At 39.1% G+C, this 27,959-nt stretch overlaps 1 protein-coding gene and 1 non-coding gene across 5 annotated transcripts; one reads left to right on the plus strand and one right to left on the minus strand.

Annotated features, from left to right (window-relative positions):
* Positions 1–1,292: 1,292 nt before the first annotated feature.
* On the minus strand, positions 1,293–18,080 carry PRRG4 (proline rich and Gla domain 4). 4 transcript variants are annotated; one of them, XM_059069886.2, is made up of 6 exons: positions 17,356–17,585; positions 16,855–16,967; positions 11,029–11,192; positions 9,361–9,409; positions 8,222–8,354; positions 1,293–4,414 (listed from the first exon to the last, which is right to left on the minus strand). In XM_059069886.2, the coding sequence occupies exons 2-6, from the start codon at positions 16,955–16,957 to the stop codon at positions 4,180–4,182; spliced, it is 684 nt and encodes a 227-aa protein (XP_058925869.1). In that variant the 5' UTR covers positions 16,958–16,967; positions 17,356–17,585; the 3' UTR covers positions 1,293–4,179. The 4 variants fall into 4 exon arrangements, with proteins under 4 accessions (XP_058925869.1, XP_058925870.1, XP_058925871.1 ...); XM_059069887.2 differs by lacking the exon at positions 17,356–17,585 and adding an exon at positions 17,624–18,080 and having other exon boundaries at positions 1,294–4,414; XM_059069888.2 differs by lacking the exon at positions 17,356–17,585 and adding an exon at positions 17,658–18,007 and having other exon boundaries at positions 2,451–4,414.
* A 2,047-nt stretch (positions 18,081–20,127) lies between these two features.
* On the plus strand, positions 20,128–20,200 carry TRNAW-CCA (transfer RNA tryptophan (anticodon CCA)). Its single transcript has one exon. It is a non-coding gene; the product is annotated as a tRNA-Trp (tRNA).
* The last annotated feature ends 7,759 nt before the right edge of the window (positions 20,201–27,959 follow it).

Below are 27,959 nucleotides of genomic sequence, written 5' to 3' on the forward strand. Positions count from 1 at the left end.
GAAACAAGCAACAAATATTTACTTAGTGTAAAGTTTATTCACATGTATAAAAAGTGTCTGTGATAACAAATCTGTTAAAACCAAAATATAATCAAACCTGTAGGAAAAATATGCATTCAAAAATGGGTTGCTTTTTGCAGATAATGAAAATGCTGATAAATTTGTACTGAATTGCCTTAAACTCTTGAACTGTTAGGGAAACATTTGTAAACAACAAAAAAATGTTGAAGGAAACACACAATACAGAAGATTGAAGGCATCATTATATGTCATATGTGTTCCAAAATGCTACACAGGCAGGATCTACAAAAGAATCTAGTTTTTAAAAAAATTACAGAAATTCTAGACACTCTTCTAGTAGTATAAATATCACATACAACATTTCAAATCAAACTGGTAACTAATTTATTGCACATTCAGTTAGAACAAAAGCAAAATGAATAATATGAAATTAAGCTTTTAAACAGCACTAACAAACTTTTTCTCACTAAAAAATTCTCTTGCACATATAGGAAAAGTACACACATATATAACTTATCTGAGAAATAGGAAAAAATGGTTAGAATTTTACAGGCAAACGGGAAACCAGACACAGAGAACGCTGTTGCTCTAGTTTTTAATTGTTCTGAGAATTTTCACCCAGCTCTGTATAATCACTGAGGGCACAATATTAACAGATGCCAAACTTTGACATAGTCATAATTTGTGCTGTTTGATTTTTTTCATCTTGAAAAGAGAATATTCTGTGTAGAATTATCTAGCCTACTGAAGGCATAACCCTAGTAAAGTGTATTTGTCTTTTTCTAGGCTTATTCCCTTTTCATACCCATGTTACATTCATTTCCTGATTGTGATAGAGGTGAAAACTGATATATCTAACTAGAAAGTTTTGTGTCAAAAATAGATTTAATGGTTAACATGAATCAGTTACCCAGGGAAGAAGCACAAACAAAACAAATTAATCAAACCAGAAAACCCACCATCAAAAGTATACAAGGAATAGGGCTTCCCTGGTGGCGCAGTGGTTGAGAGTCCGCCTGCCGATGCAGGGGACGCGGGTTCGTGCCCCAGTTTGGGAAGATCCCACATGCCGCGGAGCGCCTGGGCCCGTGAGCCATGGCCGCTGAGCCTGCGCGTCCGGAGCCTGTACTCCGCAGCGGGAGAGGCCACAACAGTGAGAGGCCCGCCTACCACAAAAAAAAAAAAAAAAAAAAAAAAGTATACAAGGAATAGAAAAGCGTGAATGGGACAAAAATATGTGTCAATATTTTTTTTTTTTTTTTTTTTTTTTTGCGGTACGCGGGCCTCTCACTGCTGTGGCCTCTCCCGTTGCGGAGCACAGGCTCCGGACACACAGGCTCAGTGGCCATGGCTCATGGGCCCAGCCGCTCCGCGGAGTGTGGGATCTTCCCGGGCCGCGGCACAAACCCGTGTCCCCTGCATTGGCAGGCGGACTCTCAACCACTGCGCCACCAGGGAAGCCCATGTCAATAATTTTATATTGATATTTTCCTTTTAATTATTATAAGTATTTGTTGATTATGGTTCTATCACATTTTCTTTTTTATATTTAAAGTATTATGAACTCAACATTGGATGCTCTACAAATACCAGTTATTTCATAATCTTATGATAAATTCTAGATTTGTTCAAGTCAGAGCAACAGTTTCACACTTAATGATGGCACATGACAAATCTAGGCTACTGCTGGGGTGACAGGGGTTGTCACAGGCTCTGAAGCTAGATTTGCAGTTAGATTCTTGTGAGTCAATGGGAGTAAACAAGTTCATGGAATATTTCAAATTGTGATTCAATAAAAGATATATCGTATCTTATATTTTTATTCACCCTAAGAAACACATGTGTGAGAATACATATACAGATATGTAATATATGCACCTATATACATTTATGTATATATGACAAATGTTTATACATTTCTCATACAGACTTAGAATTGTCTCTATTTTATAATTTCATAATTTGAGACAGTATAATTCTATAGGTATGAGATGGGCCTAGAAAAGTGTGCTTGCTCATTCTAAACCTAGCTCTCACCAACATGTTAGACTGTGGTCAAGCTATCCTTCTATGCCTTCGTGTGATTGCTAAAGTGAGTAGAGTTTGCCTCCAACCTTTTAAAGAGGATTAAAATAAGGGCCAAGTGCAAAGTTACATGAGGAAAAGTGCTTATGTAAGCCAAGGTATGACAAATGGTAAAATTTTTATAGGTAATGTAGGTGGCTTTAAAAAGACTTCTTCCTAATTATATCTAAATGTTGCCAGATGATTTCTTTGTAACACGCAACCAAAGAGACTCTGAAAATATAAAAGGTAAAGTCTTTAGCAGTCTATAATGATTAAGATCTTTCTTTTATCTGCATTAAGTTCGTGCTATCTTAAAAGAGAGACATACACTCAAACACACAGTATAATATTATTTATATTTTCTAAACATTTAATTTGGAAGGAATTATCAAATGCATGTGAGGTTTTTTTTGTGTGTGTGGTATGCGGGCCTCTCACTGTTGTGGCCTCTCCCGTTGCAGAGCACAGGCTCCAGACGCACAGGCCCAGCAGCCATGGCTCACAGGCCCAGCCACTCTGTGGCATGTGGGATCTTCCCAGACCGGGGCACGAACCCGTGTCCCCTGCATTGGCAGGCGGACTCTCAACCACTGCGCCACCAGGGAAGCCCTGCATGTGAATTTTAATCTCACCTCTGTAAAAATTATAAAACAAAATATAATTTTATAAATGGTCTTAAATAGGAAAAAAGCAATGCCTGGCAAAAAACATAAAGAACAGAATTTTCTATTTCTCAGGAGTATGTTTTTTTTTGGAGCTCCTGCAAAGAGGAAACAAATTCACATATACGTACACACCCACTCAAATAAATTTGTGCACAAATATTCATTCCAGAAGTTTATAGCTTATACTCTATTATGTTCTTAAGGGGAGACTGGTCATATATACAATTAGAAGAAAATACAAAATATAGGTGAAAATGATTATCTATGGTGTTCTGTGTCTAGACATTAAGAGATACAGGGGGTTGCTGGTAACTTTAATCAATATTATTTTGATAGCAGAAAAGTAAGTTACTTCTTCCAGGTTCTCAAACTATTATTTATAAAATTCAACAAATTTTCCAGATTAATAGCTATAGTCAGATACAGATAACGTAGCAATGAAAATGGGTGTGTCTACTCATCATTAATATGCACAACTTATCAAGTTGTCACTCCTAGATTTGAGGTCTGTATCTTTATTTGGTGGTATAACAACCCTTGCAAATCCGTAACATTGCAACCCTCTTCCCTCTGAAGAACTCTCTACCAAGTGTTTGTTTTGTTCTGTTTTGTTTTTGCGGTACGCGGGCCTCTCACTGCTGTGGCCTCTCCCGTTGCGGAGCACAGGCTCCGGACGTGCAGGCTCAGCAGCCATGGCTCATGGGCTTAGCCGCTCCGCGGCATGTGGGATCTTCCCAGACCGGGGCACCAACCCGTGTCCCCTGCATCGGCAGGTGGACTCTCAACCACTGTGCCACCAGGGAAGCCCTGATTTGTTTTCTTTTTAAAGAAAACTATTGACCCCCACTCCCCATAATAAAACATGACTGATAGCAAGAGCTCACAATAAAAACGTGCAAAATATGGTGAATGCTATGCAATAATTTAAAATAAAAAAACAAGTGATTATATAAAGGCCACCAATTTATATTTAAATGCCAAATTCTGTGAAGTATTTCCAACCAAAAAGAAATCCTAAAAAAAAGAGTAGGTCAAATATTATGACTTGGGATAATCTAACAATTAGAAATTCTTACCTTTTTAGTATTCAATACAAGAAATCTACAAACTTTTTCTGTACAAAGGATACAGATAGTTCCCCAGTTGTAGCTGTGACATCCATAACAGATTTTTTGAACCATTAAAAGGAACAAAAAAGTGCTCTCTTCTTAACTGCAAAGATACAAAGTTCCTTATCCAGCTGATTATGATCAAGTTCAGGTCCAGGATGCTAACAGATCTCCAGTGGCATAGTACACGTGCTTATTCCTCCTTTACTCTCTGCAGTTCGTCATAAAGGGCTGAATTGACATGTCTTTTTGGTTCAGGGAAAACAAATCATTTAAATAATGTGAATGTCCTATATCATCAAGACAACAAGGTGGGCTTAGTGAGATGGGAGTGACATAGATTTTTTAAATACCCTAAACCCTTTTGCTGGCCCAGGATATGGTGGTGGTGGCGAAACATTGTGTTTTCTGGTCAGTGCCATTGCCTGTTCATAAGAAGGTAATCCTGTGTCCTCCACTGAAGGTGGCAATGGAGACAAGACAGCCTCCTCAGGTCTTCTGAAAATGATGGAGGGAGTGTGTCTGCCCCTTCTTGCGTAGGTGGCTGAAGAACTAAACAGAGACAGCATTGAAGTCTAGGAAAGGCAGCATTTTTAGGTTAAGATGGCAATATTAAAAAATCCAACCATTTTGATAAAGGTGAACACAATTTATTTTTATTGTTTTAATTTTTTTGGCCGTGCTGCGTGGCTTGTGGGATCTCAGTTCCCCAACCAGGAACTGAACCCGGTCCATGGAAGTGAAAGCACTGAATCCTAACCACCAGACCACCAGGGAAGTCCTTGAACCTGATTTATGAATATAACAACTGTTTTATTTTACCCATAAACTCTGAAAGCATCTTGATATAATGGAAAGATCAAGAACTCTGAAGTCAGTCACGGGTAAGAAACAGGATCTTGTCATTTCATAGCTATGTGACCAGTGGCAAGGTAACTCAGCTTTCCTCCTCCATAAAATGGGGATAACAATAGCTACCTCAACAGAGATGATTTGTGTGGATTGAGAAAGATGTCTTATGTAAAGCATCTAAGCAATGTCAGGAACACTGTAACAAGGACTCAAAACATGTGAATTCCCTTTTTCTCCTGCTCCTGAATTAAAATTTTCTCAAAGTATGGTGTGAAACCAAATCCAGGCTTTGTTGAAAGGCAGCGTAACTCCAAGCCTAGGAAATTGATGCCACTGAGATAATCACAACAGCGATGCCGTCTCTCTTTCGTCTGTTCCCCACTGAATCCCTGCTGCCTGGGCCATCCCTCCTAAACAGGACTTCTATCATATCATTCTCCTCCGCAAAAGTCTAACCTGCAGCCTACTTTCTACTGAATCAAGTTCTAATTCCTGTGCCTCCTTTTCAAAGCCTCCCTTATTCTGGCCTCACTTTATTTTAAAGCTCTCTGCTCTTGCCAAGGTAGCCTCTTTACTCTCCTCTGTATGTGCAATGAATTCTCTGGTCTATCTCTGTGGTTTCACCTGTATTGTTCCCTTTCTCAGATTATTATCTTTTCCCCATTGATTTCCATTGATTTAAGTCCAACAATAACAAAAAAAATTTTTTTTAATTAAAAAAAAATGGCCCAGTTCAATATGGCCACTGTTTTCACAAAACTCTGTCACCTACACCACCAGCCAATGATATTTGAAATGCAACACGGGTCTGGTGTTTTGAAGCTACATTTTCCCTTCTCCCTTGTGAATTACAAATTAAAATTTAGACATTAGTAAATTGATCTGTTTGGACTGTGAAGTCGGCTGCCTATGAAGCATCTATGCATTAATTAACCTCTTATAGTTTTGACTAATAAGATAATTTAAATGTATAGGTAATCCCCAACCTCTAGTCAATATTTACAGTATTCTTCCCAATAAGAGACAGCTTAGCAGACCCAAAACACTGCAAACTTTTGCAAACTAAATCCATCAATTTGCCCCTTAGAATGCCTTTTCCTTTGGAGGTTATAATGAGATCTGGAATTGGACGGAAGGAGAGAGGAAAATTGCAGAGGGAAGAAAAGAAAAAAATCTGTGTAAATCTAGGAACTGGATAATCAGCCCTTCAATAGTTGAGAGGTGACTGATAGCCTCAGAAGTTTACTTAGAGGAGTCAACACAATTCCTCCTCTGTCAGAAATCTGGAATGTATTCATGGTAGGCTTGTCACTTGCCACACTCATTAGCTTGTGACGAAAAGGTCTACTTGTTTGTTTATAGGAAACAGGAGAGACATGTTTTATTTGAAGAAATGAATTTTTCCATGTTGACCTTCAAAATTTAAGTTACAGGAACAGTATAATTATATTAAAGTCATTCAGTGTCTCCACAGTGATTTCTTACATGATCGAAATCAGAAAGTATACACCAGGAACATCTCAAATAAGCTGACAGCATTATATTATGCCTATTTTCCTCCATAAAATATAGGGACTAAGAAATGAAAAGATCTTGTTTCCCATTTCTTGGCATGCTTTTACAGAGGAATGAGACAAACTATTCTAACAATGATCTTATTTTTTACTCTTTTCTTTTTCAAATATTCCTCACCCTTCCCCCACTTGCAGACTTGCAAAATGTAGAAAGAGAACACATAACTCTGCTGCAAGAATTTCTTGGGACAATTGATGAACGGTACTTTACTAAGTATTTAAAAGTTAATCTTAACACAAGTGAATGTCTGGTTAACCTAGTTTGAAATGTCCCCTATAAAGGGTTTCCGTGAGAATCAAAGTGAGACAGTAGATGTAAAAATGACCTGTAAACAGTACAGCATTATACTGTACTAACATTAAGTATAACTAAACTTTTAAAATAAGAGATACCCAGGTTTTCAAAATTTTATAATAACATACATAGAAAATATGCATAATAATGGCACCTCTTTATTCCCTGTGTCTTTGAATTCTGCTTCTAACCTCATGCAGGAAAGAAGCTAGAAGGTTTCAGAGAAAAAAAGGCATAAGGTAAGAAGGTGTAGTGGTGCAGAAAAGTAGAAAAATGAAGAAAAACCAGAAAGAAGAGAGAAGACAATGTCGAGCAAGAGGACACTGAACAACGGCTGTGCTCACAGACCTTGAGGGAAATTATTAAATGTGAGGGCATACAGGGACTTTTTGGGGAAAATACTATAAATGGGGTGGAAAAGAAGGAAAGATAAAAGGCAAGGAGAGTCTTTAAAGACATATTTTCCGATTTCTTCATTAACCTGTGAGTTTCCAGGTATGCTGCAGCTTTTGGAGAAAGACATATTGAATAAAATCTTAGTCAATAGCCCTAGAAAACAGGAAGAACTTGCTCATTTCCTGTCTGTTAAGTAAGGGAAACCTCTCAGCTTAAAACATAGTGGCTTAAGAAAAACTGCACAAAATTTTCCTCATCTTCTCTCACTTTTCAAAATTTTATAGGATTTACAGAAGTCTCAGACAATCTCCTTAGTCCCTGCCCATGATCACATTAATGCCTCAGGGAGTTGTTCAGGAATTGCAGCCTGGCGATAGAATTACACTATACTTTGCCCCTGTCCTCTGCCCCCTTTGCTGGCATGTCCTCCTCTGCACCCTTACTGTGGGCATCCTTTAAGACTCCGTCACTTGCCTTCTGTCCTTTCATCACACTCAGAGAACTTGCCTACTCTCATGGCTTCAGCTTTTATCCTCCAATGGATTTATCTAAATTCCATATCTGTTGCCCTAAACTCTTACCTTAACAATAAAGAAAAAGTTATTATTATGGTAAAATAGTGTAACATAAAATTTGTCGTTATAACCATTTTCAAGTGTACAATTCAATGGTATTAATTATATTCACAATGTTGTACAAGCATCACCACTATCTATTTCCATAATCATTTCATCACCTGGTTACCATCATTAGCTTCTTCATAGAATTTGAAACAGTGTAAATAGGGATATATAAGCATTAATTTCGATAGCCTGTTTCGCATGTGGTACTTTTTGTTGAATAAGGTTAGTTCTACACTTTCTCATCTATACTTACAGATAAGATAATAGAGAAGATAATAACTTTTTATTCTAATAAGGATGTTGAGATTCTATTATGCAAACAATATGGCCTTTATGAAGCTTTACTAATGTGTTGGAACTCAGTTAATAGTAATGTACCAATGTTGGTTTGTTAGTTTTACAAATGTACTATGGTAACATAAGAGGTTAGCAACGAGGGAGCTGCGTGAAGAATATAAAGGAACTCTCTGTGCTATCTTTGTAACTTTCCTGTATATCTAAAATTATTCCAAAATCAAAAGTGTATTTTAGAAAAAAAGGCAGCCATTTTTTTTAGCCATTTAAAAATGACAGTCTAGAACATACAATAGTGAATTAAATATTTTTATTTGGTACTTACCCTGGATGTCGTTGCCTGTTACACTTAGTGATACAAAGATAGTAACCAAGTAATCCAAAAATAACCAAAAATACTCCAGCAGCAATTAGTCCAGTCAGAAGGCCCATAACATCGATTTTCTCTCTGTTAGCATCTTAAGATAAATCATTAAAATAACATGAATATAACAACTGAAAAGCACCACCTATGATTTCAATAAATTCAACGCTGGGTGTAAGCATGCTATTAAGCATCTAATAATTAATATTGATTACTTTTAAAAGTCTGTGCTAGAGACATGACCAGAAAAAATTTAGATACACTTCCTAAAAGCCCTAGTTCTGACTTCATTTATTTTTAATTTTTTAAAGTTTTTGACCACACTTGCGGCATGCAGGATCCCCAGCCAGGGATCAAACAGGCGTCCTCTGCATTGGAAGCGTGGACTCTTAACCACTAGACTGCCAGGGAAGTCCTTAGCTTCATTTATTTTAAATGTTATATTAAATGGATGAAAGTCAAGACTAAGTGGGATAAACATGTTCTTTGTTCAACTATACACATTTTGGTATTAACTACTAAGATAAATGTAGTAAGCAATTCTGGTGTAGCTACATAATAGTCTCCCTATAGCTGGGGCCCTACCTAGGGGGAATGAAAAAAGAGCTGGCAAACACAAACAAAACAAAGCAAAACAAACCTGACTAAAAAGCAGCTAGAGATGATAAATGTAGATAAAATAAAGGATCTCCCCTCTCTAGGAGTTATTTAATTCTACCTAACAATCCTAATTTACCTAGTAGCATAAGTATTCCATTCACTTGTAATGGTAAAAAGGAAAAACTTTAAAATAGTTTACTATTTGAAACTAACAGAGTCCTACTTTTATTCTGTGCAAGTCTTGACTGAGCTGAACTGTTTAAAATAGCATTAAGCCTATTATCTCATTTCCCTACTATCTCACCAAACTTGATTTTCACTGTGTAAACAGATTAATGTGGCCTTCTCTGTCTTAGATAGCCCAGTGTATAACTGAGAAATCTTCCTTGGCTTTACAAGGTATGTATGTTGTGCAACAACCAAACTCAAACAATGAAACTAAAAATGTACTATGATAGAGGGTGGGAAAAAACATGAAAATTGATCAATTCTTGCCTTACCTGATTTTGTGGTTGGTCCTTTAATTGAATATTCTTGCCAAAATGTCATCTAAGAGAAGGTAAAATTTCCAAGTTTATTTAATTTCTTTATTGTCATTTCATTTGGTCTCAATGACGTAGACTAGGGGTGGTAAATGTTTGGCATGTGCCACAGGTAGGATACCAGTTCATTCATGCTGGAGGGCGTGACTCACTCTAATAAAGTACTGCCATCCAACACTGTTTCTTCCAACTCGAATTGGTCAGGGGATTACTGCTAGTGCTAGCTCTCTACTACTGTGCACTGATAGTCTCCCTTCAACAGCCCAGAGCCCTCGCTCAGGCATCAGGGGACACTATCGCATTAGAGAGTAGATGAAAGTAGCAGAGGTGGAAGTTGAAGCAGAGGACTCATTATCATGTTTGAAAAGGAGTCTGAGTTTTTTCTACATTAGGTGAGTCCTCGGTTTCCTAGGAGATTTTATTGAAAGTTATTTATTGATTTGGAAAGACATGCCTGAGACTGTTTAAGTTCAGTGTTACCTGAGAGGATGGAAGCCATTTTTAAGGAACTGTGATAAAATTAGAAAATGGGTTTGTGAAAAACAATAGAACTTCAACAGGCACAACTACAACACAGAGTAGACTTTCTTTCCCTTCTCTAATAGATGCAGCAGATAATAGCAGGGAATGGAATCTGGGCACAATTTTGGAAGAAAAAAGAACTAAGTTTCAATAACACCTGCATTTAAAGGATACCTAGAGAGGTTCTTATTGACCAAAGAGTAAAATGGGATTCTTGAGGAAGGGGAAAAGGAGCTGGGGTTATTTAATCTACAAAAGTGAAAAATCTGCATCATTTGTCATTCTTTTTTTTTTTTTTTTTTTTTTTTAATGGTACGCGGACCTCTCACTTTTGTGGCCTCTCCCGTTGCGGAGCACAGGCTCCGGACGGGCAGGCTCAGCGGCCATGGCTCACGGGCCCAGCCACTCTGCGGCATGTGGGATCTTCCCAGACCGGGGCACGAACCTGTGTCCCCTGCATTGGCAGGCGGACTCTCAACCACTGCGCCACCAGGGAAGCCCACTTGTCATTCTTAAAGAATATGCCAGATTATAACAGGGACAGTGCTGGCTGTTTGTTTTGTACCTTTTCAGGATTAACAGATAGGATTTAATTATATTTTAAGGGAGAACTTCTAAAAGTTTATCGCCAGGCAATAAAATCCTGAATGCAGGGACTATTTATCTTATCTTCAGTCTCTAGCAGAGCACTTGGCACATAGTAGGTCATCAATAAGTACTTGCAATATAAATACAGTAATCAAAAATGGTAAGTCCTAATAGAAAAACTTGCTCTGAGTCTTGAATGATTGAAGCCTGAGTCAGAGAACTAACTCAAATAATATCCTGAAGTTTAATTCACTCTGCTTCATGATTGTCTTTGAATATCATAATGTTAAACACAGAAAATCACGATATAATTGACAATTTGCTAATTACTATAAGCCCAGTTAAGTACAAAGCCAAGTCTAAATGGGCTAATTACAATATAAGAAAGTAGAAAGAGATAACAGATATACAATCTGAATTTTATTTAAGGCACATAATCTCTACTGACTGAAAGTGCCACTTTCTTAAGTACAACTTAATAGATGTCTAGCCAATTAACATCATCAACCAAATTACCGTTTTATCTTCATCCACAAAAATTTCTCTGGCTTCCTCATAATTACAAAGTTCTTCTCTGCATTCTCTTTCTAGGTCACTGGGAGTGAAGAGCTCCAAATCAAATCTATTATATAGGAGGTGTCTACGTATGAACAAGTTTGCTTCTTCTTTTGATGTAAAGACTAGCAAAGAAATAGAAAGATTTCAAACACTGATAAAAAATAAGGCAGAAAATTCCTGTTTTAACTATGGTAAAAGCATACAGTTCTTCTGATGTGGTTAAATTATACCAAACTTTCTTGTGTGGTTTTAAAATCTGACAAAAAGAAATATCATCAGTAAAAATAATTCCTGCTAAATATGAAATACAGATATCAACAAAATTCCAGAACATACTCGAGTAGATTATGTCCAAAATTATCAGCATAAATAAAAATTATGAGTATCACTTTTCCCTCTAGACAATTATTTTTCCAATAAATGACAGGCCAGACTATTCTATTTCTAAAGCATTGGTTTCCTATTATCTTGACTGAGAAAAATTAGTCTGGTGTAATGGACAGAGTACTGGACTAAGAGTTAGAAGACAGAGACTCTTCTTTTTGATTTGGCTTAGCTATCAGATATATCCTGGGATAAGTCAATTATATCTCTGGGTTGCCATTTCCTGAAACACTTTTTTTTTTTTGGCTGCACTGTGTGGCATGCGGGATCTTAATTCCCTGACCAGGGATTGAACCCATGCCCCCTGCACTGGGAGCACGGAGTCTTAACCACTGGACCTCCAGGGAAGTCCCTGGGTTGCCATTTCCTCATTTGGAAAATGGGAATATGAACTAAATAACAACTTAGATCTCTTTATGTTTTAAAATTATAAATTCATACATTTATATTAAAATTGTTCTATCAGGTTTATACCAAAAAATTTTAAACTTCTAAGCTAATAAAATCATAAGTTAATTATAAGATGAATTAAAAGCCATTCAGTCCCTCCCAAAGGACTAGCTCCCTCCACTCAGCCCCTAAACGTGTCTACAAAGCTTTATAAGACTCCGTCTACATATGCATGTAGGGAAGGTAAATGGTAAACACCATAGCTAAGCACAGGTTGACACAAAACCAAAATATCCTACCAAGGCAGTATTTTCAAAACCTGAAAACTTCACTCGTTCTGGTGCCACACAAAGCTGAAGCAATCTTGCTCCAGATCATATTACTGAGACTGGAATTCAGAAACTCTCTGAGAACTACCCCAAATGCTTATAAGAATTTAAAAGTGTTGGTATTTCTCACTGCTAACCATTACTAAGGGAAGAATATATTAAAGTGGGCAACTGAAAGATGGATAAAGACTGATGATAGGGACTTCCCTGGTGGTGCAGTGGTTAAGAATCTGCCTGTCAATTCAAGGGACATGGGTTTGATCCCTGGTCCGGGAAGATCCCACGTGCTGCAGAGCAACCAAGCCTGTGCCACAACTACAGAGCCTGTGTTCTAGAGCCCACAAGCCACAACTACTGAGCCCACACACCACAACTACTGAAGCCCACACGCCTAGAGCCCGGGCTGTGCAACAAGAGAAATCACTGCAATGAGAATCCTACACACCACAATGAAGAGTAGCCCCTGCTCACCGCAACAAGAGAAAGCCCGCGTGCAGCCAAAAATAAGACCCAATGCAGCCAAAAAAAAAAGACTGACGACAGTGCATTGTCTGGAAGACTAATACTGATTTGAGAGTGACCTCAGGTTGGCCATTTATTCTTAGCCTTTGAGAACAGTCACACCTTGGCCAAGATATTTTCCCTACTAATCAATCACTTTTCCAAGCAGGTCTGAATCTTAACAGAGCTGGATTTGTCCAATACAGTAGCCACTAGCCACAAATGGCTATTGAGCACTTGAAATGTGGCTAGTGTGAATTGAGATGTGCTGTAAGTGTAAATACACAGAGGACTTCAAAGACATGGTTTAACATATATATGGACTCTAAGGGGAAAAAAATGTCATTAAGAGATTAGTGGTAGGACGGGAATAAAACACAGACCTACTAGAGCATGGACTTGAGGATATGGGGAGGGGGAAGGGTAAGCTGTGACGAAGTGAGAGAGTGGCAGGGACATATATACACTATCAAATGTAAATTAGATCGCTAGTGGGAAGCTGCTGCATAGCACAGGGAGATCACCTCTGTGCTTTGTGACCACCTAGAGGGGTGGGATAGGGAGGGTGGGAGAGAGGGTGATGCAAGAGGGAAGAGATATGGGAACATATGTATATGTATAACTGATTCACTTTGTTGTAAAGGAAAAACTAACACACTATTGTAAAACAGTTATACTCCAATAAAGATGTTTTTTAAAAAAATAAATAAAATAAAAAAACAAACAAACAAAAACAAAAAACAAAGACATGGTTTAAAAAAATATGAAATATCTCAATGTTTTCTATTGCTTATATTTGGAAATACTGGGTTAAATATTTTGGATATATTAGGTTAACTTAACTACATTGTTAAAATTAATTTCACCTTTTTTTTTTACTTTTTAAAATATGGCTCTAGAAAATTTTAAATTTTTTATGTGGTTCATATTTTATTTCTATTGGCCAGTGCTATTCTAGTGTATTCATTTCTATATTAGAAATAACACATATGAGCTATTTGAACCAAGGGGGAAGCTAGAATGGGATCACTGGTGATAGTTGTTTTGAGAAATATTCTAAAGGGTAGACCAGTGTGATAAAATATTTTTGTTCTTTCTTCTTTGTCTTCTTGTAGATTTTACACTACCACCTAATGGAGACAGAATGAAAAATTTTCCAATTCTCCATCATCTCTCATTGGGATTCTCGCAATGGCCCTCTAAGTCAGGGGTCCCCAACTCCCGGGCCAGGTACCACTATCGGTCTGAGGCCTCTTAGGACACGGGCGGCACAGCAGGAGGTGAGCAACGGGCCAGCGAGCGAAGCTTCATCTGCTGCTCCGCTCCCCATCACTGGCATTACTGCCTGAACCATCCACCGGCAACATCCGTGGAAAAACTGTCTTCCACGAAACCGGTCGCTGGTGCCAAAAAGGTTGGGGCCCGCTGCTCTAAGGGCTCTCCTTGTCCCCTACAGCTACACTGGTTTCCAACATGCCTGGTCCTCTCCTGCCTTTGAACTTGCTGTTTCCTCTAAACAGAACTTTCTTCTTTCACTCTGCTCTCTCACTTCCTTCAGGATTTTGTTCAATGTTACCTTGAACCCCATCCCCACTCACCCACCTCAGGCAATCCCCATCTCCTACTATAGTTTGTTTTTCTTCAGAGCACTTATCACCGTCTGGTGTTCTGTATGCTTTACTTACTTGTTACCACTCTGTTCCCCTAGCTAGAAGGAAAGTTCCATTAAAGCAAGGGATGTTGACACATAGAGATGCCAAAAAAATTACTTACAAAAATAAATGAATGAACTTGACTTTCCTATAGTGGGAAGGAACTCTTGGACCTAAATTCTACCAGTTGAAGCAATTCAGAGGTATAGTCCATTACTCAGCTTGGCATAGGTTTAAAATATTAAACCAGTGATGAAGTAACTCTGAGCCTGCCTAACTTAGCTATATTGTACTTACTACATGAAATCTGTTTTGCTACTTCTCAGATACGCCCAGATCTTCACATTTTATTGGCTAGAAAAGCAGTGCCAAATTTCTCATTGTCAGTCTCCTATTCAAGTCAGTTATCTGAGTTATAAAATGCCCCTGCCCTCCAAAAGGCACTTTCAACTTAAAAGGAAAATAAATAAGCGAGTCATAAATATTTTTATTGTTCCTGAAATGATATTTATGCCAACGAAAGTCTTCACTGATGTCTAAAACATGCCCTCCAGGAGGGGCTGCTGTTTACCACTTCCCTGAGTGTGAAAGTTCTGATTCAGTCCCTGGTTGATCTTAGACTTTCAGTGCCTTATCAAACATCTTCCTGCCTCCCTTATGATCTTAGGAGAAATACTATCCTTTGTTATTTGGGTTCTAATTCGCCCTGGATTTGCTTTTAATTGAAAGAGGCAAACTTCCTTGCCCCTGGAGCATCCCGAACTTCCAGCGAGAGCTCCTATTTTCCCTCTGGCCATTGCTGGAGGATGCACTGGCCTCTGCACTTTTGTATCTGCCTCCTCAGATTGTCTTTCCATCTCTATGTCTCCCATCTTAGACCATCCTAGGAAGTTGCCTGTGCATTCCCCTATTTTAAGCCCACCAACTGAGATATTCCATTTTCCTCCTCTCTCCTGTCTCCCCATGCTTTCCAAATAAATTCTTTTTAGGTCATTTCAACCCCACCTTTGGGTTTTACCAGAATGAAGCTGAAGGTCCTTATTTTCCTAATTACTTTTCATATCTATATTTATTATATCTCATTTGCAGATAGACAGCACTGGCTTCTGTGCCATACAACTCTCTGGAGACAGTTACTGCTAACTCATTCTTTCCTCTGCTCTTTAAACTCTCTGTTTTTACTTCTGTCATAGAGTTTATGGAGATTATCAGTTTACACCCTGCCTCTCCCACTAGATGAAGTAGTCCTCCCGGTCAGGATTACAGTCTTTCATTTCTACATCTCCAGTGCCTAGCAGAGGGCTTGGCACATAGTATATGTTAATAAAGAGGTTATTACTGAACAAATCAGCTTTTTAAATATACAGGATTCTTCATTTACATTTCCTACAGATATCTCCAGCCTTCTGCATTCAAGTATGATCTCTAAATTCCTTCCATAGTTTGTGATGTCCTTGAGACTGTCTTTTATGCTGTATCGTGTGAATGAATGAATACACTCACAAGCATTCTGGAGATCAGCATCTGGTCCTGCTGAGTATGGATCATCCACCTTATATATGAGTGGACTTACATATATGGTGCAACTTGGGAGGCACCAAGAAGGATTTCCTTCCAAATCTCCCCCATCCCACTGGCTAGCCTATCCAATTGCCTAGAATTCTGCCGTCAGTGTTTGATTCCTTCAGGTTAAGATATTGCCCTATCTTAACACACACACGCACACACACACACTCTCCTAGAAGGTTTGAGACACTAAGCTGTATTAATCATTAATAAGTCATCCAGGAGTATTAGTGTAACAGATCCTTCCCCAAAGAAAACGAGAGTAGGATCTGGATAGGGAAGCACAATAACAAGGCAAGGAGAAATGAAAGCCAATTTTTTCTTCTTTTCTGTTTTTTCTGGTTAGGCTTTCAAAATATGGTCAGGAATCAGTCTAAGACCTGGAGTCCACAAGGTATGGAATTCTAGGTCAGCAAGCCCCAAACCTAATCTTCTCACACCTTCTGACTTTATCCAGAAAACCAGGCATTTAAAAGTAAAAAAGGACCTCAGAGATCATTCCACTCCCCACCCCCACCCCCACCCCATCATTTTACAAGCTGAAAGGGGTTAAGTAACTTGCCCAGAGTCTCCTAACACATCCGGACTAGATCCTGCTCTCCCTGTCCATCTTTCCAGGAAGAACTGGAAGAATTATGCTCATTATAATTACCACATAGCTTCATCTAGAAAAACGGCACTCACTGATTTTCAGAAGTTGAATTAGGTTTTCCATTCAGTTAACCACCATCCTGGTCTTGAATATATACTTACCAAAAGTAACTCACGGAAATGAATGTGTATAAATTGCACTTAACATAACAAACCACAACATTACCAAATAAACCACAAATTAAAGGACATTTTAGTGCTTCTTGATTGATGGGGGCATGTAGTTTCAAAGACTGCACTTTCTGGTTTGAGCTCTGTAATCCGAGTCGGGTTTCCCGGAGGGTTTTCTTGGAGCCGGAAGCCAGGCTTACCTTCTTCTCCCGCATGCCTAGACTCCTCTGGACTTCTTGTTGGATGAGGGAACGCGAAGGTAGCTATGCGCAGTTGGCTGAGTAGCACCAGGAGTGTAAACATAGTCTGGCAACTGTCAAACAAACCGAAACAAACAAAATAACCAACCAACAAAAAACACGTCAAAAAAGCCCCCGGCTCAGCACTTTGAGTTCCTGTGGGAACTAAGTCACCTACCTGCTGTGCTCAAAGCCACCGCGCGACTGCGCCCCGCGCGCGGTTTCGGTCGTCGGCGTCCGATCCGCGCCCGGAAAGCGTCCCGAGAGCGTGCCCGAGGACAAATGCCGCCTCCGCCCCACCCCTCGCCTCCCCACCCCACCCTCCGGACTCTGCCGACGGCAGAGCGGGCACCTATCGCCGCGGCCGCCCTCTGCTTTCCGTTGGAATCGAGCCCGGTCCGCCGAAGTGGCCCACTCCGTGTCGCCCATTCCCCGTCGGGGCCGAGCCGCCGGGCCCCACACCTGCAGCTCCGGGCGCATGTTCCAGCAGCTCCCGGGCCCGAGCCCCGTGCTTGGGTAGTCCCTGCGGCCGCCAGACCCTCCGTCTCGGCGCCCCCAAAACCCTCGCCTTGCTCTCCGCAGGGCCGGAGTGGCCCGCACTCTCGAGGAAGCGCCTGGAGTCCGCGGAGCGCCGCCCTGGCCGGCACGGGGACGCGCGGCGCAGGCCCAGCCTTGATCCCGGGAGACAGCGGAGCTGTGGGAAAAGGAGGAAGCAGCTCCTTGGGAGTACCTGGCCGCGCTCCTCCTGCCGGGGGCCGGCTCACCTGCGGCGGACAGGCAGTTGGCAGTCGTCTCCGGGAAGCCGCCCCTCGCTGTCGCTATCGCTGTTACCGTCTCCGCCGCCGCCGCCGCTTCTGCCCTGAGCCCTGGGCGAGCCCGGCCGCCCGCAGCCAGTTCTGGCCCCGCCTTGGCGCGCGGGGGGCAGGTTTGGGACTGGTTTCCAGATCCCGCGTCCTCCGCCGACTCAGGGGAGCGTGTTCGGCTCCCAGTAGCTAAGCAGAGCGCCCCCCGGAGCGTCCGGGGCTTTTCGCTTTGGGTTCCACTAGGCTAGGGGCTCTGTCTTGAGACCTTAGGTCTCAAAGGGTGGTCCATGAAGGAGAGCAAAACATTCATCGGAGAAGTACTATGAACTGGGAAGTGACCTTAAAAATTAATAGATTACGTTGGTTCTCAAATCGTGGTTCCCCCACGTCTGGGTCATCCCCAAGATCCTTTCAAGGAGTCTCCGAGGTCAAAATGATTTCCTTTATGGTACAAAGACAAGATTTGCCTTTTTCACTTTCATTCTCTCATGAATACACAGCGGAAATTTCCAGAGGCTGTTTGACGTGTAATGATGTCATCACTCAGCTAACAGGGCGCCTGCATGTGTATTGTGTTTTCCAGTATTTTCTATGGTAGTAGGTTTAAGTATCAATATGTACATTTTAATAGAGATTCAAAGAGATTAATAAAATTTGCTTGTTCTTAGTGCTTTCTGTACTGTTATTCGCTATCTTTAGTCATACCTGGCAGGATAGCTATAACATCATTTTTTCAAACAAGTAGTCATCTGAAATCTTGAGCTTTTCTTTGAGCCTAGGCAGGAAGACAACAAAAACTAAGTACACTTTGTTGTCTTGATTTGAAATAATATTTTGAAAATTTCTCAGTTTAACAGATAATATGATAAATACCATTAGATAGAATTCACATAAGTAAAAGCTCTTTGGGGTCCACCACCTATAATGGCTTAATAGCATTTGGCAATATGAACACAAACTTCAGCCACTATGGAGCTGCAAGGTTTTGAGATTAGGTAGCAAAGAGAGAAGAGACTAGTCAGTAACGACATTGTTCAAGATTGTCAATTTCTTCTGTTATTTATTTGCTGTATTCATCTTCTTATTTTGTATCATTTGCTTTACTAAAGTCACTGTTCTTATGCTTTTCTCCCAAAACATTTTAAATGCTTTTAATCTGGCCATCTGTAGAACTGGGCCAGATATTATGAATCTCATTTTACAAAGGATACTGAAGCATGAAGAAATAAAGGATCTTGGAGAGTCATTGGTCAAGTAGTAGCACAGCTCTTGACTCTTTCCAGTGCTTTTTTGAGTTATTACCAAGCAGTGGAGGGCAGGAGGTAAAGAATTATTTAATTTCAAAAGAAAGGAAAAAAAAATCACAGCAATGAGATTAATGGACTTGGATTAGTATGATAATGCATCTCTGAGTTTGAGCACATACCCACCCACTTACCTGTGTGAACTCAAGAATGAAATGGAAGCTCGCTCTATTGTGTGGGCATGAGGATTGACTCAAAGACTGTGACAGAAAATGTTAAGGCTGCAGCCATGAAGCTCAGCGATGTTAAGGTCACATCCACATCCTTAAAGGCACAGTGTTAACTGTGTCATCAGACTACTCAGAACAGAAGATGCTACTTTACTGAACTTATGTTTCTGTGACATTTTAGCCTTGACATTTCAACATTGGTTGTTTGCTGTTTTAATTTATTATCCCCATAAAATCAGTAGGTGGAAAATGAAAGACTCCTACTACTGTTTCAAGGCTGATTATATATCTCTATGCAAGTATTTTCAGATTCAACAAATAGGCAGAGGGGTTAAAGATTTTATTTTAATCATTTGCTTTAAGGCCTCTATAGGAACTTTTGACTAGAGCTCACATTTAATTCTATCATTTAACAACAATGATTGTTAATAACAAAATAAAATAAAAAAACAGTGTGAGAGGTTATCTGGTTTCCTAGTCACCTGATTTTATGTCATGCTGTGGTTAGTAATGAGAACTACATGTCATGTTAAAAAAAATAGTAATCCTTAGAGGAGTCCTTACAGGGCACATAGAAACCTGAATCAGTGTGGTTCTGAGCCGCCCTCTGGAGCCTTTGACAAGGACCTGTGTCACAGCTGGACACAAAACTCTCACTCTTTGTTCAGACCTTGGCATTTTTACAGCTATGATTAGTTCTTTCACTCATTGACTCATTTTATCATCATAATCTTACTCTTTGATTGCCGCACAATTTTTGGGGGGCCTCTTTTTTGTAAACCCAAGTTCAGGTAATAATGTGCTAAGTAAACAGTTGTTGTTGTTGTTTTTCATACACAAGTTTATTTGGCATCAATTGCAAAACCATACTCTCATGCACAATGTCTGAAAAGAGTTTAGACAAATCATGTATTTTTAGCTACACAGCTGACAGTGTTTAAGAATCATTCAGGGACTTCCCTGGTGGTCCAGTGGTTAAGACTCTGCACTCCAAATGCAGGGAGCCCGGGTTCGGTCCCTGGTCGGGGAACTAGATCCTGCACACTGAAACTAAGAGCCCGTGTGCCACAATCAAGACCCAGTGCGGCCAAATATATAAATAAATATTTTTTAAAAAGAATCATTCATTTATTCTGCATCAAAGAAGGGTAATAATGGAGAGCTGATGTTGCTGGTACTGATTAAAGACATACATCATATGGAAGACCTGTTAGGAAATCTACAACCTATCCTATTTATTCTTCTTTGGTGAAGGATTCTCCTTTGTTATTTTATGTACCACCCTGGTTTGAAGCTCTCAAAATGAGAGTTCTCAATGACTGAGTTTTGACATATAAAATGTGGGTTTTAAAGCACTGTTTATTTTACTGATGTACACTAATGGCTTTAGTAGAGTTTATGGGTCTCTTTTACCCACCCTCAACACTGTCACTCTGACAGCAACTGGAGAGCCAGGAACAAAGTTCACCAATTTTTGTACCTTGTCAGGCACATGGCAGGATTTCCTGACCGCTAAGTGAATGAAAGAAGGAATAAGTTCTAGTCCTAAATCCACTTCTCTCTAGCTTTGAACAAATCACTTCTCATCACTCTCTCTTCCCCTTCTGAGACATTGAGGGTTTGGTGTGAATGAACTCTAAGACTCCTTCTTATGCTAAAATTGTATGGATCTTTGACCATTCTTAATCATGAAAGTATAAAGAGGGCTCTATTTAAGTAATTTTCTAATTTATTCTTTCCTGTCGGGATAGTTTTGGATTATTTGCTTTTATATAATTTATGTTATTTCAAATGAAGTCATTATATCAAAATATAAAATTTGGAATTTATCTATATACACAAATTACCTATTTTATTATGTGTTCACACTTAATTGTACAAAATGGGAAGTTAATATAATTTTCTACGTGGCAAAAGAGATAGTAAAACATTTTAAAATTTACTTTCTTTGGCTTCTCTGATAACTTGATTTACACTTTTCATTCTTGTGTTATCAGGAGACATTTTTGCAGAATCTTTTTCCTACTATCGGGACACCTATTTTATTTCTTTCCAACTTTGCTTTTTCTTGGATTTATATTGAATTTATGTCTATTTTTTTGGTATTTCTACTACCATTTTCCCTGTTTTGGCTCTCCACTGCCTCAATATTTTTTTCATTTTCTCTTGTATCCTCAGAATTTAGAATTTTAAAATATGGGGCACACTGATCTGTCTTTCTTCTCTAAGGAGAATAATTTTTCTCTTTGTTTTGAGGTACACGTTGTGCCTACCATGAGATTATCTATATAGTGTTGGACACAATATACATTGAATGAATTAAATTATTTCAAATTTATTGGACTTCCCTGGTGGTGCAGTGGTTAAGAATCCACCTGCCAATGCAGGGGACACAGGTTTGAGCCCTGGGCCAGGAAGATCCCACATGCCACGGAGAAACTAAGCCCGTGTGCCACAACTACTGAGCCTGCACTCTAGAGCCCGCAAACCACAACTACTTAAGCCCAAGTGCCACAACTACTGAAGCCCGCGTGCCTAGAGCCCGTGCTCTGCAACAAGAGAAACCACAGCAATGAGATGCCCGCGCACCACAAAACAAAGAGTAGCCCCTGTTCACCACAACTAGAGAAAGCCCACACACAGAAACGAAGACTCAATGTAGCCAAAGAGAGAGAAAGAAAGAAAGAAAGAATTTATTAGTTTTCAACAAACAGAAACCTAAGCTCATAGATACAGGGAACAGATTGGTGGTTGCCAGAGGTAGCAGGTGGGGAGTAGGTGAAATGTGTGAAGGGGGTCAAACGGTGCAAACTTCCAGTTCTAAAATAAATAAGTCATGGGGATGTAACGTACAGCATGGTGACTATAGTTAATAATACTGTATTGCAAATTTGAAAATTGCTGAATAGATCTTAAAAGTCCTCATCACAAGGAAAAAATTTTTTCTGTAAATATGTATGGCGATAGATGTTAACTAGACTTACCATGGTAATCATTTCACAACAGTATATACAAATATTGAATCATTATGTTGTATACCTGAAACTAATTGTTGTGTGTCAATTATATTTCAATTTAAAAAATTAAAAAATAATTTATTAGTTTTTATTGCCATATATTTAAAAGTAAATTTATTTGTTTTATTTATTTATTTTTGGCTGCGTTGGGTCTTCATTGCTGTGCGCGGGCTTTCTCTAGTTGCAACGAGCGGGGGCTACTCTTCGTTGCAGTGCTCGGGCTTCTCATGGTGGTGGCTTCTCTTGTTGCGGAGCGTAGGCTCTAGGCACGTGGGCTTCAGTAGTTGTGGCACGTGGGCTCTAGAGCGCAGGCTCACTAGTTGTGGCACATGGGCTTAGTTTCTCTGTGGCATGTGGGATCTTCCTGGACCAGGATTTGAACCCATGTCCCCTGCAGATTCTTAACCACTCTGCCACCAGGGAAGCCCTCCATATGTTTTTATTGTTCTACTCTATTTTTGTTTATATGTTCCCGTTTTCCCGTTTCCCAATCCTATTTTTTTCTTTTTCCTTTTATTCCCTCTTATTTCTTCTAAGTTGGTATTTTGGAAAATTTTGGTTTTTTCTCATGATTTTCAACTCTGTCTTCTTTCCCTCGCTAAGGAATTTCTGTAATTTTCTTAGGTTGAACTACATGAAATTGCCATTGTTGTAAGTTAAAAAAATGCTTGACTGTCAGCAATTTCATGTGGTTCAACCTAATAGTTTTCCTCAGTGCTTAGCACAGCGCTTGGCAGATACTCAATATTTGTTGAATGACTTAATAAATAAATTCTTTTCACTGGTTTCTCTAAGGGCCTGGATAACATTAAGCAGAGAACTCTTTACCAGTTGTGGACTCAGAAATTTTTAATCATCAATAATCTTACTGATTTGCTCATTACCTGGTCTTATTAGTTCTTTTCATTAATGTGCTCAAGGTAAACCTGAGGATATGCTTATGCACAAGAATGTGCTTACCCACATCAGTGTTATTATATACATATTTGCATGAATGTTAGTAAAAGTAAATTTCTGGAGCGTGTTTCTTTTTGTGAACTTTTGTGGACATCTATATGATTAGCATCTCAAAAAGCTGAAATCTGTTAAAAGAGAAGTAGCAGAAATAGAAAGGAAGGTTAGATTTCTTAAAATACTATTTCAGCCTCATTAGCAGTAACATGAAATATCTGTTATTCCCAAAACATTCACCTCTGATATTCCGCTACCCTCAATGAGCCTTTGAGAATTTATGCACACTGAAAGAACAGCTGAGCCTTGAAGAGGAGACATTAAATGAGGAATTTTTAGGTTTCCTGAGTTGCTGATGACTAGAGTTGCTGACCCTGTTCATGAAGATATTTAGCTCAAGATGCTTTTAATACTTTAACATGTTAACTCATAAGGCCATCTTTTCTGACAACTAAGATCTTTGTTTCATGCACTGATGAACAGGTGCAGATATTTTAAGAAATTTTTCTAAGGAAATTTAGCAAGTAAATCAGGGGGAGCATTGAAACTAGGGTTTGTGGTTTCTACCCAATAGGATTTCCACTTCATCCCGTTGTCATTAGACTTACTTAATCATTCAGTAATTTCGTTTATGATTCATGCCCTATGAATCATGAAGAGTTTCTTTTGTTTTCTTTTAGTCATGAAAAGGTGAAATTCAAGATCTGTCTCTGACCTGTGGCATCAACCTGTCATGCAACGAAGCACATACTTTTTCTTTCTTTTTTAAGAAAGCAATATGTACGCTTTGTAAAACATCCAAATAATATAAAAGTTAATTAGTAAAAAGACAACTGCTCCAAAAGAAAACTGTTAAAGTAGGTTTCAACACAGCCCAATCCTTTTTAGTGAACTCTGAAGAACTGTTTAAATGCTATGTCATAGGAAATTTTTTTTATGTTAAGTGATGACTCCTTGGGCACATTTAATACTGCAAATATTTTCTTTGCACAGACTCTTTTATAATGTGTAATGTTTTTAAAATGTGTTTTTAAGAGTTGTCTCTCTTACATCTTATTCCAAAATAAACTCCAGATGGCTTTAAGAATAAAATGAAAAAAAATGACCCCATAAAAGAATTGGAAGAAAATACAGGTGGAGAATATCTTCTCCTAGAGTGAAGAACTCTCTAATAATAAAAGCAAAGGAAAAATGATAAAGGAAAAGATTGATATATTTGACCTCATAAAAATTAAACATTTTTAGACATTATAAGACACCATTAAAGTTAAAAAGCAAATGACAAACTGGGAAAAATATTTGAAACATACATGACAGACAAGGAGTTAAGATCTTTACCCTTTAAAGCACTGTAACAAAACAACAAGAAGAAAGATCGGGCTTCCCTGGTGGTGCAATGGTTAAGAATCTTCCTGCCAATGCAGGGGACACAGGTTCGAGCCCTGGTCCGGGAAGATTGCCCATGCCGCAGAGCAATTAAGCCCGTGCTCCACAACTACTGAGCCTGAGCTCTAGAGCCCGCAATTCACAATTACTGAAGCCTGCGCGCCTAGAGTCCGTGCTCCGCAACAAGAGAAGCCACTGCAATGAGAAGTGCGCACACCACAATGAAGAGTAGCTGCCGCTCGCCACAACTAGAGAAAATCCGCACGCAGCAACGAAGACCCAACGTAGCCAAAACTAGATAAATAAAAATAAATAAATTTATATTTTAAAAAAAGATCGGGACTTCCCTGGTGGCGCAGTGGTTAAGAATCTGCCTGCCAATGCAGGGGATACAGGTTCAGTCCCTGCTCCAAGATGACCCCCAATGCAGTGGAGCAACTAAGCCCGTGCGCCACAACTACTGAGCCTGCGCTCTAGAGCCCATGAGCCACAACTACTGAGCCCGCGTGCTGCAACTACTGAAGCCCGAGCACCTAGAGCCCATGCTCCACAAGAGAAGCCACCACAATGAGAAGCCCGTGCACCACAACGAAGAGTAGCCCCTGCTCACTGCAACTAGAGAAAGCCCGCGTGCAGCAACGAAGACCCAATGCAGCCAAAATAAATAAATAAATAAAATTAAAAAAAAAAAAAAAAAAAAGATCACCTAAAAACAGAGATGACAGGACTTCCCTGGCAGTCCAGTGGTTAAGACTTCACCTTCCAATGCAGGTGGTGCTGGTTCGATTCCTGGCTGGGAATCTAAGATCCCACATACATGCCTCATGGTCAAAAAACCAAAAAACAAAATAAAACAAAACTATAGCACCAAAAAAACAAACAAACAAACAAAACTATAGCACCATAAAACAGAAGCAGTATTGTAACAAATTCAAAAAAGACTTTTAAAAAAATCTTTAAAAATACACATGACACATGAGCAGACAACTCACAGAAGAAGAAATATGAATAGCCAATAAATAAACCTTAGAAAATGTTCAGTTTCACTAATAATTGAAGAGATGAAAAGTAAATGAGATTCCTTTTTTGTTAGTTACATCCTGTACTGAGAAGTGTGTGGTAAAAAGGACATTCTTTTTTTTTTAGAAAAGGACATTCTTTGTTCACTACTGAAATAACTATTTTAGAAGGCAATTTAGCAATTCACTTCAATTAATGTGGAGATTCTGCTCTTAAACATCATGAGAGATTATTGCCTTGTCCATTTTTTTAAAAATTAATTTATTTTTGGCTGTGTTGGGTTTTCGTTTCTGTGCCAGGGCTTTCTCTAGTTGCAGCGAGAGGGGGTCATTCTTTATTGCAGTGCATGGGTCTCTCACTGTCGCGTCCTCTCTTATTGCAAAGCACAGGCTCCAGACACGCAGGCTCAGTAGTTGTGGCTCACGGGCCCAGTTGCTCCATGGCATGTGGGGTCCTCCCAGACGAGGGCTTGAACCCGTGTCCCTTGCATTGGCAGGCAGACTCTCAACCACTGCGCCACCAGGGAAACCCTGCCTTGTTCATTTTCATCAACCTAACTATTGCACTTTTGGACTGATGGTTTGTAAAGATAATATCTCATGGGTCATCTGTCTAATTGTAGATCTAATGTCTCCTCAGTTATTTCTATAGTTTACCTATTTATCATTTTCTAGGTATACCTTGAACAACCTCAATGAAGTTCTAGTTTATTCATAACAGTTTAAAAAAATTAACAATTTGACTTCAGCAATGTGAACTGATTTCTCCTGCCTCCATTACTTTTCAAAAATTTAAGAAATAGGGGCTTCCCTGGTGGCGCGGTGGTTGAGAGTCCGCCTGCCGATGCAGGGAATGCGGGTTCGCACCCCGGTCCGGGAAGAGCCCACATGCCACGGAGCGGCTGGGCCCGTGAGCCACGGCCGCTGCGCCTGCGCGTCAGGAGCCTGTGCTCCGCAACGGGAGAGGCCACAACAGTGAGAGGCCCGCGCACCGCAAAAAAAAAAATTAAAATAAATTTAAAAATTAAGAAATACTTTTATTATTTTCTGTTACAAAAGCAATATTTATGTTTATTGTAGAAAAATTTAGGGGATAAGGACAAGGGAGAAAGTTGCCTTATTCCACCTCCAAGTGTACCACTTGGAGGACATAATTCTTAGACCTTTTTTCTAGCCATAAATATATGTATGTAGTATACATATTGTCAAATTAACCTCCAGAAAACTTATAAATATATATGCCCACCAACATGCAGTGGGAAATGACAAGCAAGATCATAATTTTCCCTTGTCAATATTGGATATTAATGTTTTTAAAAATGATTTTTAAATAGTTTAAAAATAGGCTTTTTGTTTTAATTAGTTGTGGTTATTTTTTAACATATTCAGTGGACATTTATAGATCTTCTTTTTTTGAGCTCCCTATTAATATTTTTTGCTGGATTGTATTTTAGCCAAGTGTAATCCCAAGATTGTTGGAACTGTTTTGTTTTAGTTGGGCCCAGTCGATTCTTGGAATTTCTACAGATCAATAAATTACATTTTATCTATGATTTGTTCTACTTGCAAATTGTAATCACTGTCATTTATAGAAGTTGCTCAAATCATTTCACCTTCGCATTTAAGGTCATATTAAATCTCTCTCCCTTAAAGAAAACCACACTTCCTTAATGATGTCTCTTTAGGCACTCTAGGGGATACAAAGATGAATAGTAATATAAATAACATTTTAAAAAATTGAGATAATAGTCATGTAACATAAAATTTATCATTTTAACCAAGTTAAAATGCACAATTCAGTGGGTTTTAGTATATTCACAATATTGTACAACCATCACCACTAACGAATTCTACAACATTTTCATCACTCAAAAAAGAAGCCTCATACCCCTTAATTAATCACTCTCCACTCCCCCTCATCCTCACCCCTGTCAACCACTAATCTACTTCTGTGTCTATGGATTTGCTTATTCTGAATATTTCATATAATGGTCTTTTGTGGCTGACTTCTTTCACTTAGCATGTTTTCAAGGTTCATGCATGTTGTAGTATGCATCAGCACCTCATTCAATTTTATGGCTGAATAATATTCCATTGTGTGGATATACCACATTTTATTTATCAGTTGATGACATTTGGGCTGCTTCTATTTTTTGACTCATAAATAACGCTGCTATGAACATTCATGTACTGTATACATTTTTGTATGAACATATGTGAAGCAAAATTCTCTTGGATTTAAACCTAGAATTGGAATTGCTAAGTCATATTGTAACTCTACGTTTAAATTTTTGAGAGATGCATAATATTTCTGAAGACTTAATATGTCTGTGACACTTAGTAAGCACTTGACTTGCATTTTCTCATTGAATCCTCACAACTTTCTGTGGTTGGTCCAATTATTATATCCATTTTA

Source organism: Kogia breviceps, chromosome 7 (assembly GCF_026419965.1).
Source record: "Kogia breviceps isolate mKogBre1 chromosome 7, mKogBre1 haplotype 1, whole genome shotgun sequence".
Lineage (NCBI taxonomy): Eukaryota > Metazoa > Chordata > Mammalia > Artiodactyla > Physeteridae > Kogia > Kogia breviceps.

Bases quoted from the DNA above. Each gene is read 5' to 3' on its own strand.
- PRRG4 (XM_059069886.2), bottom strand. From the start codon at position 16,957: ATGTTTACACTCCTGGTGCTACTCAGCCAACTGCGCATAGCTACCTTC. The intron at 11,193-16,854 runs GTAAGCCTGGCT...TTTCTTTGCTAG, and splicing joins TAGGCATGCGGGAGAAGAAG to TCTTTACATCAAAAGAAGAA. The intron at 9,410-11,028 runs GTAATTTGGTTG...ACCTTCTCTTAG, and splicing joins TTGTGGATGAAGATAAAACG to ATGACATTTTGGCAAGAATA.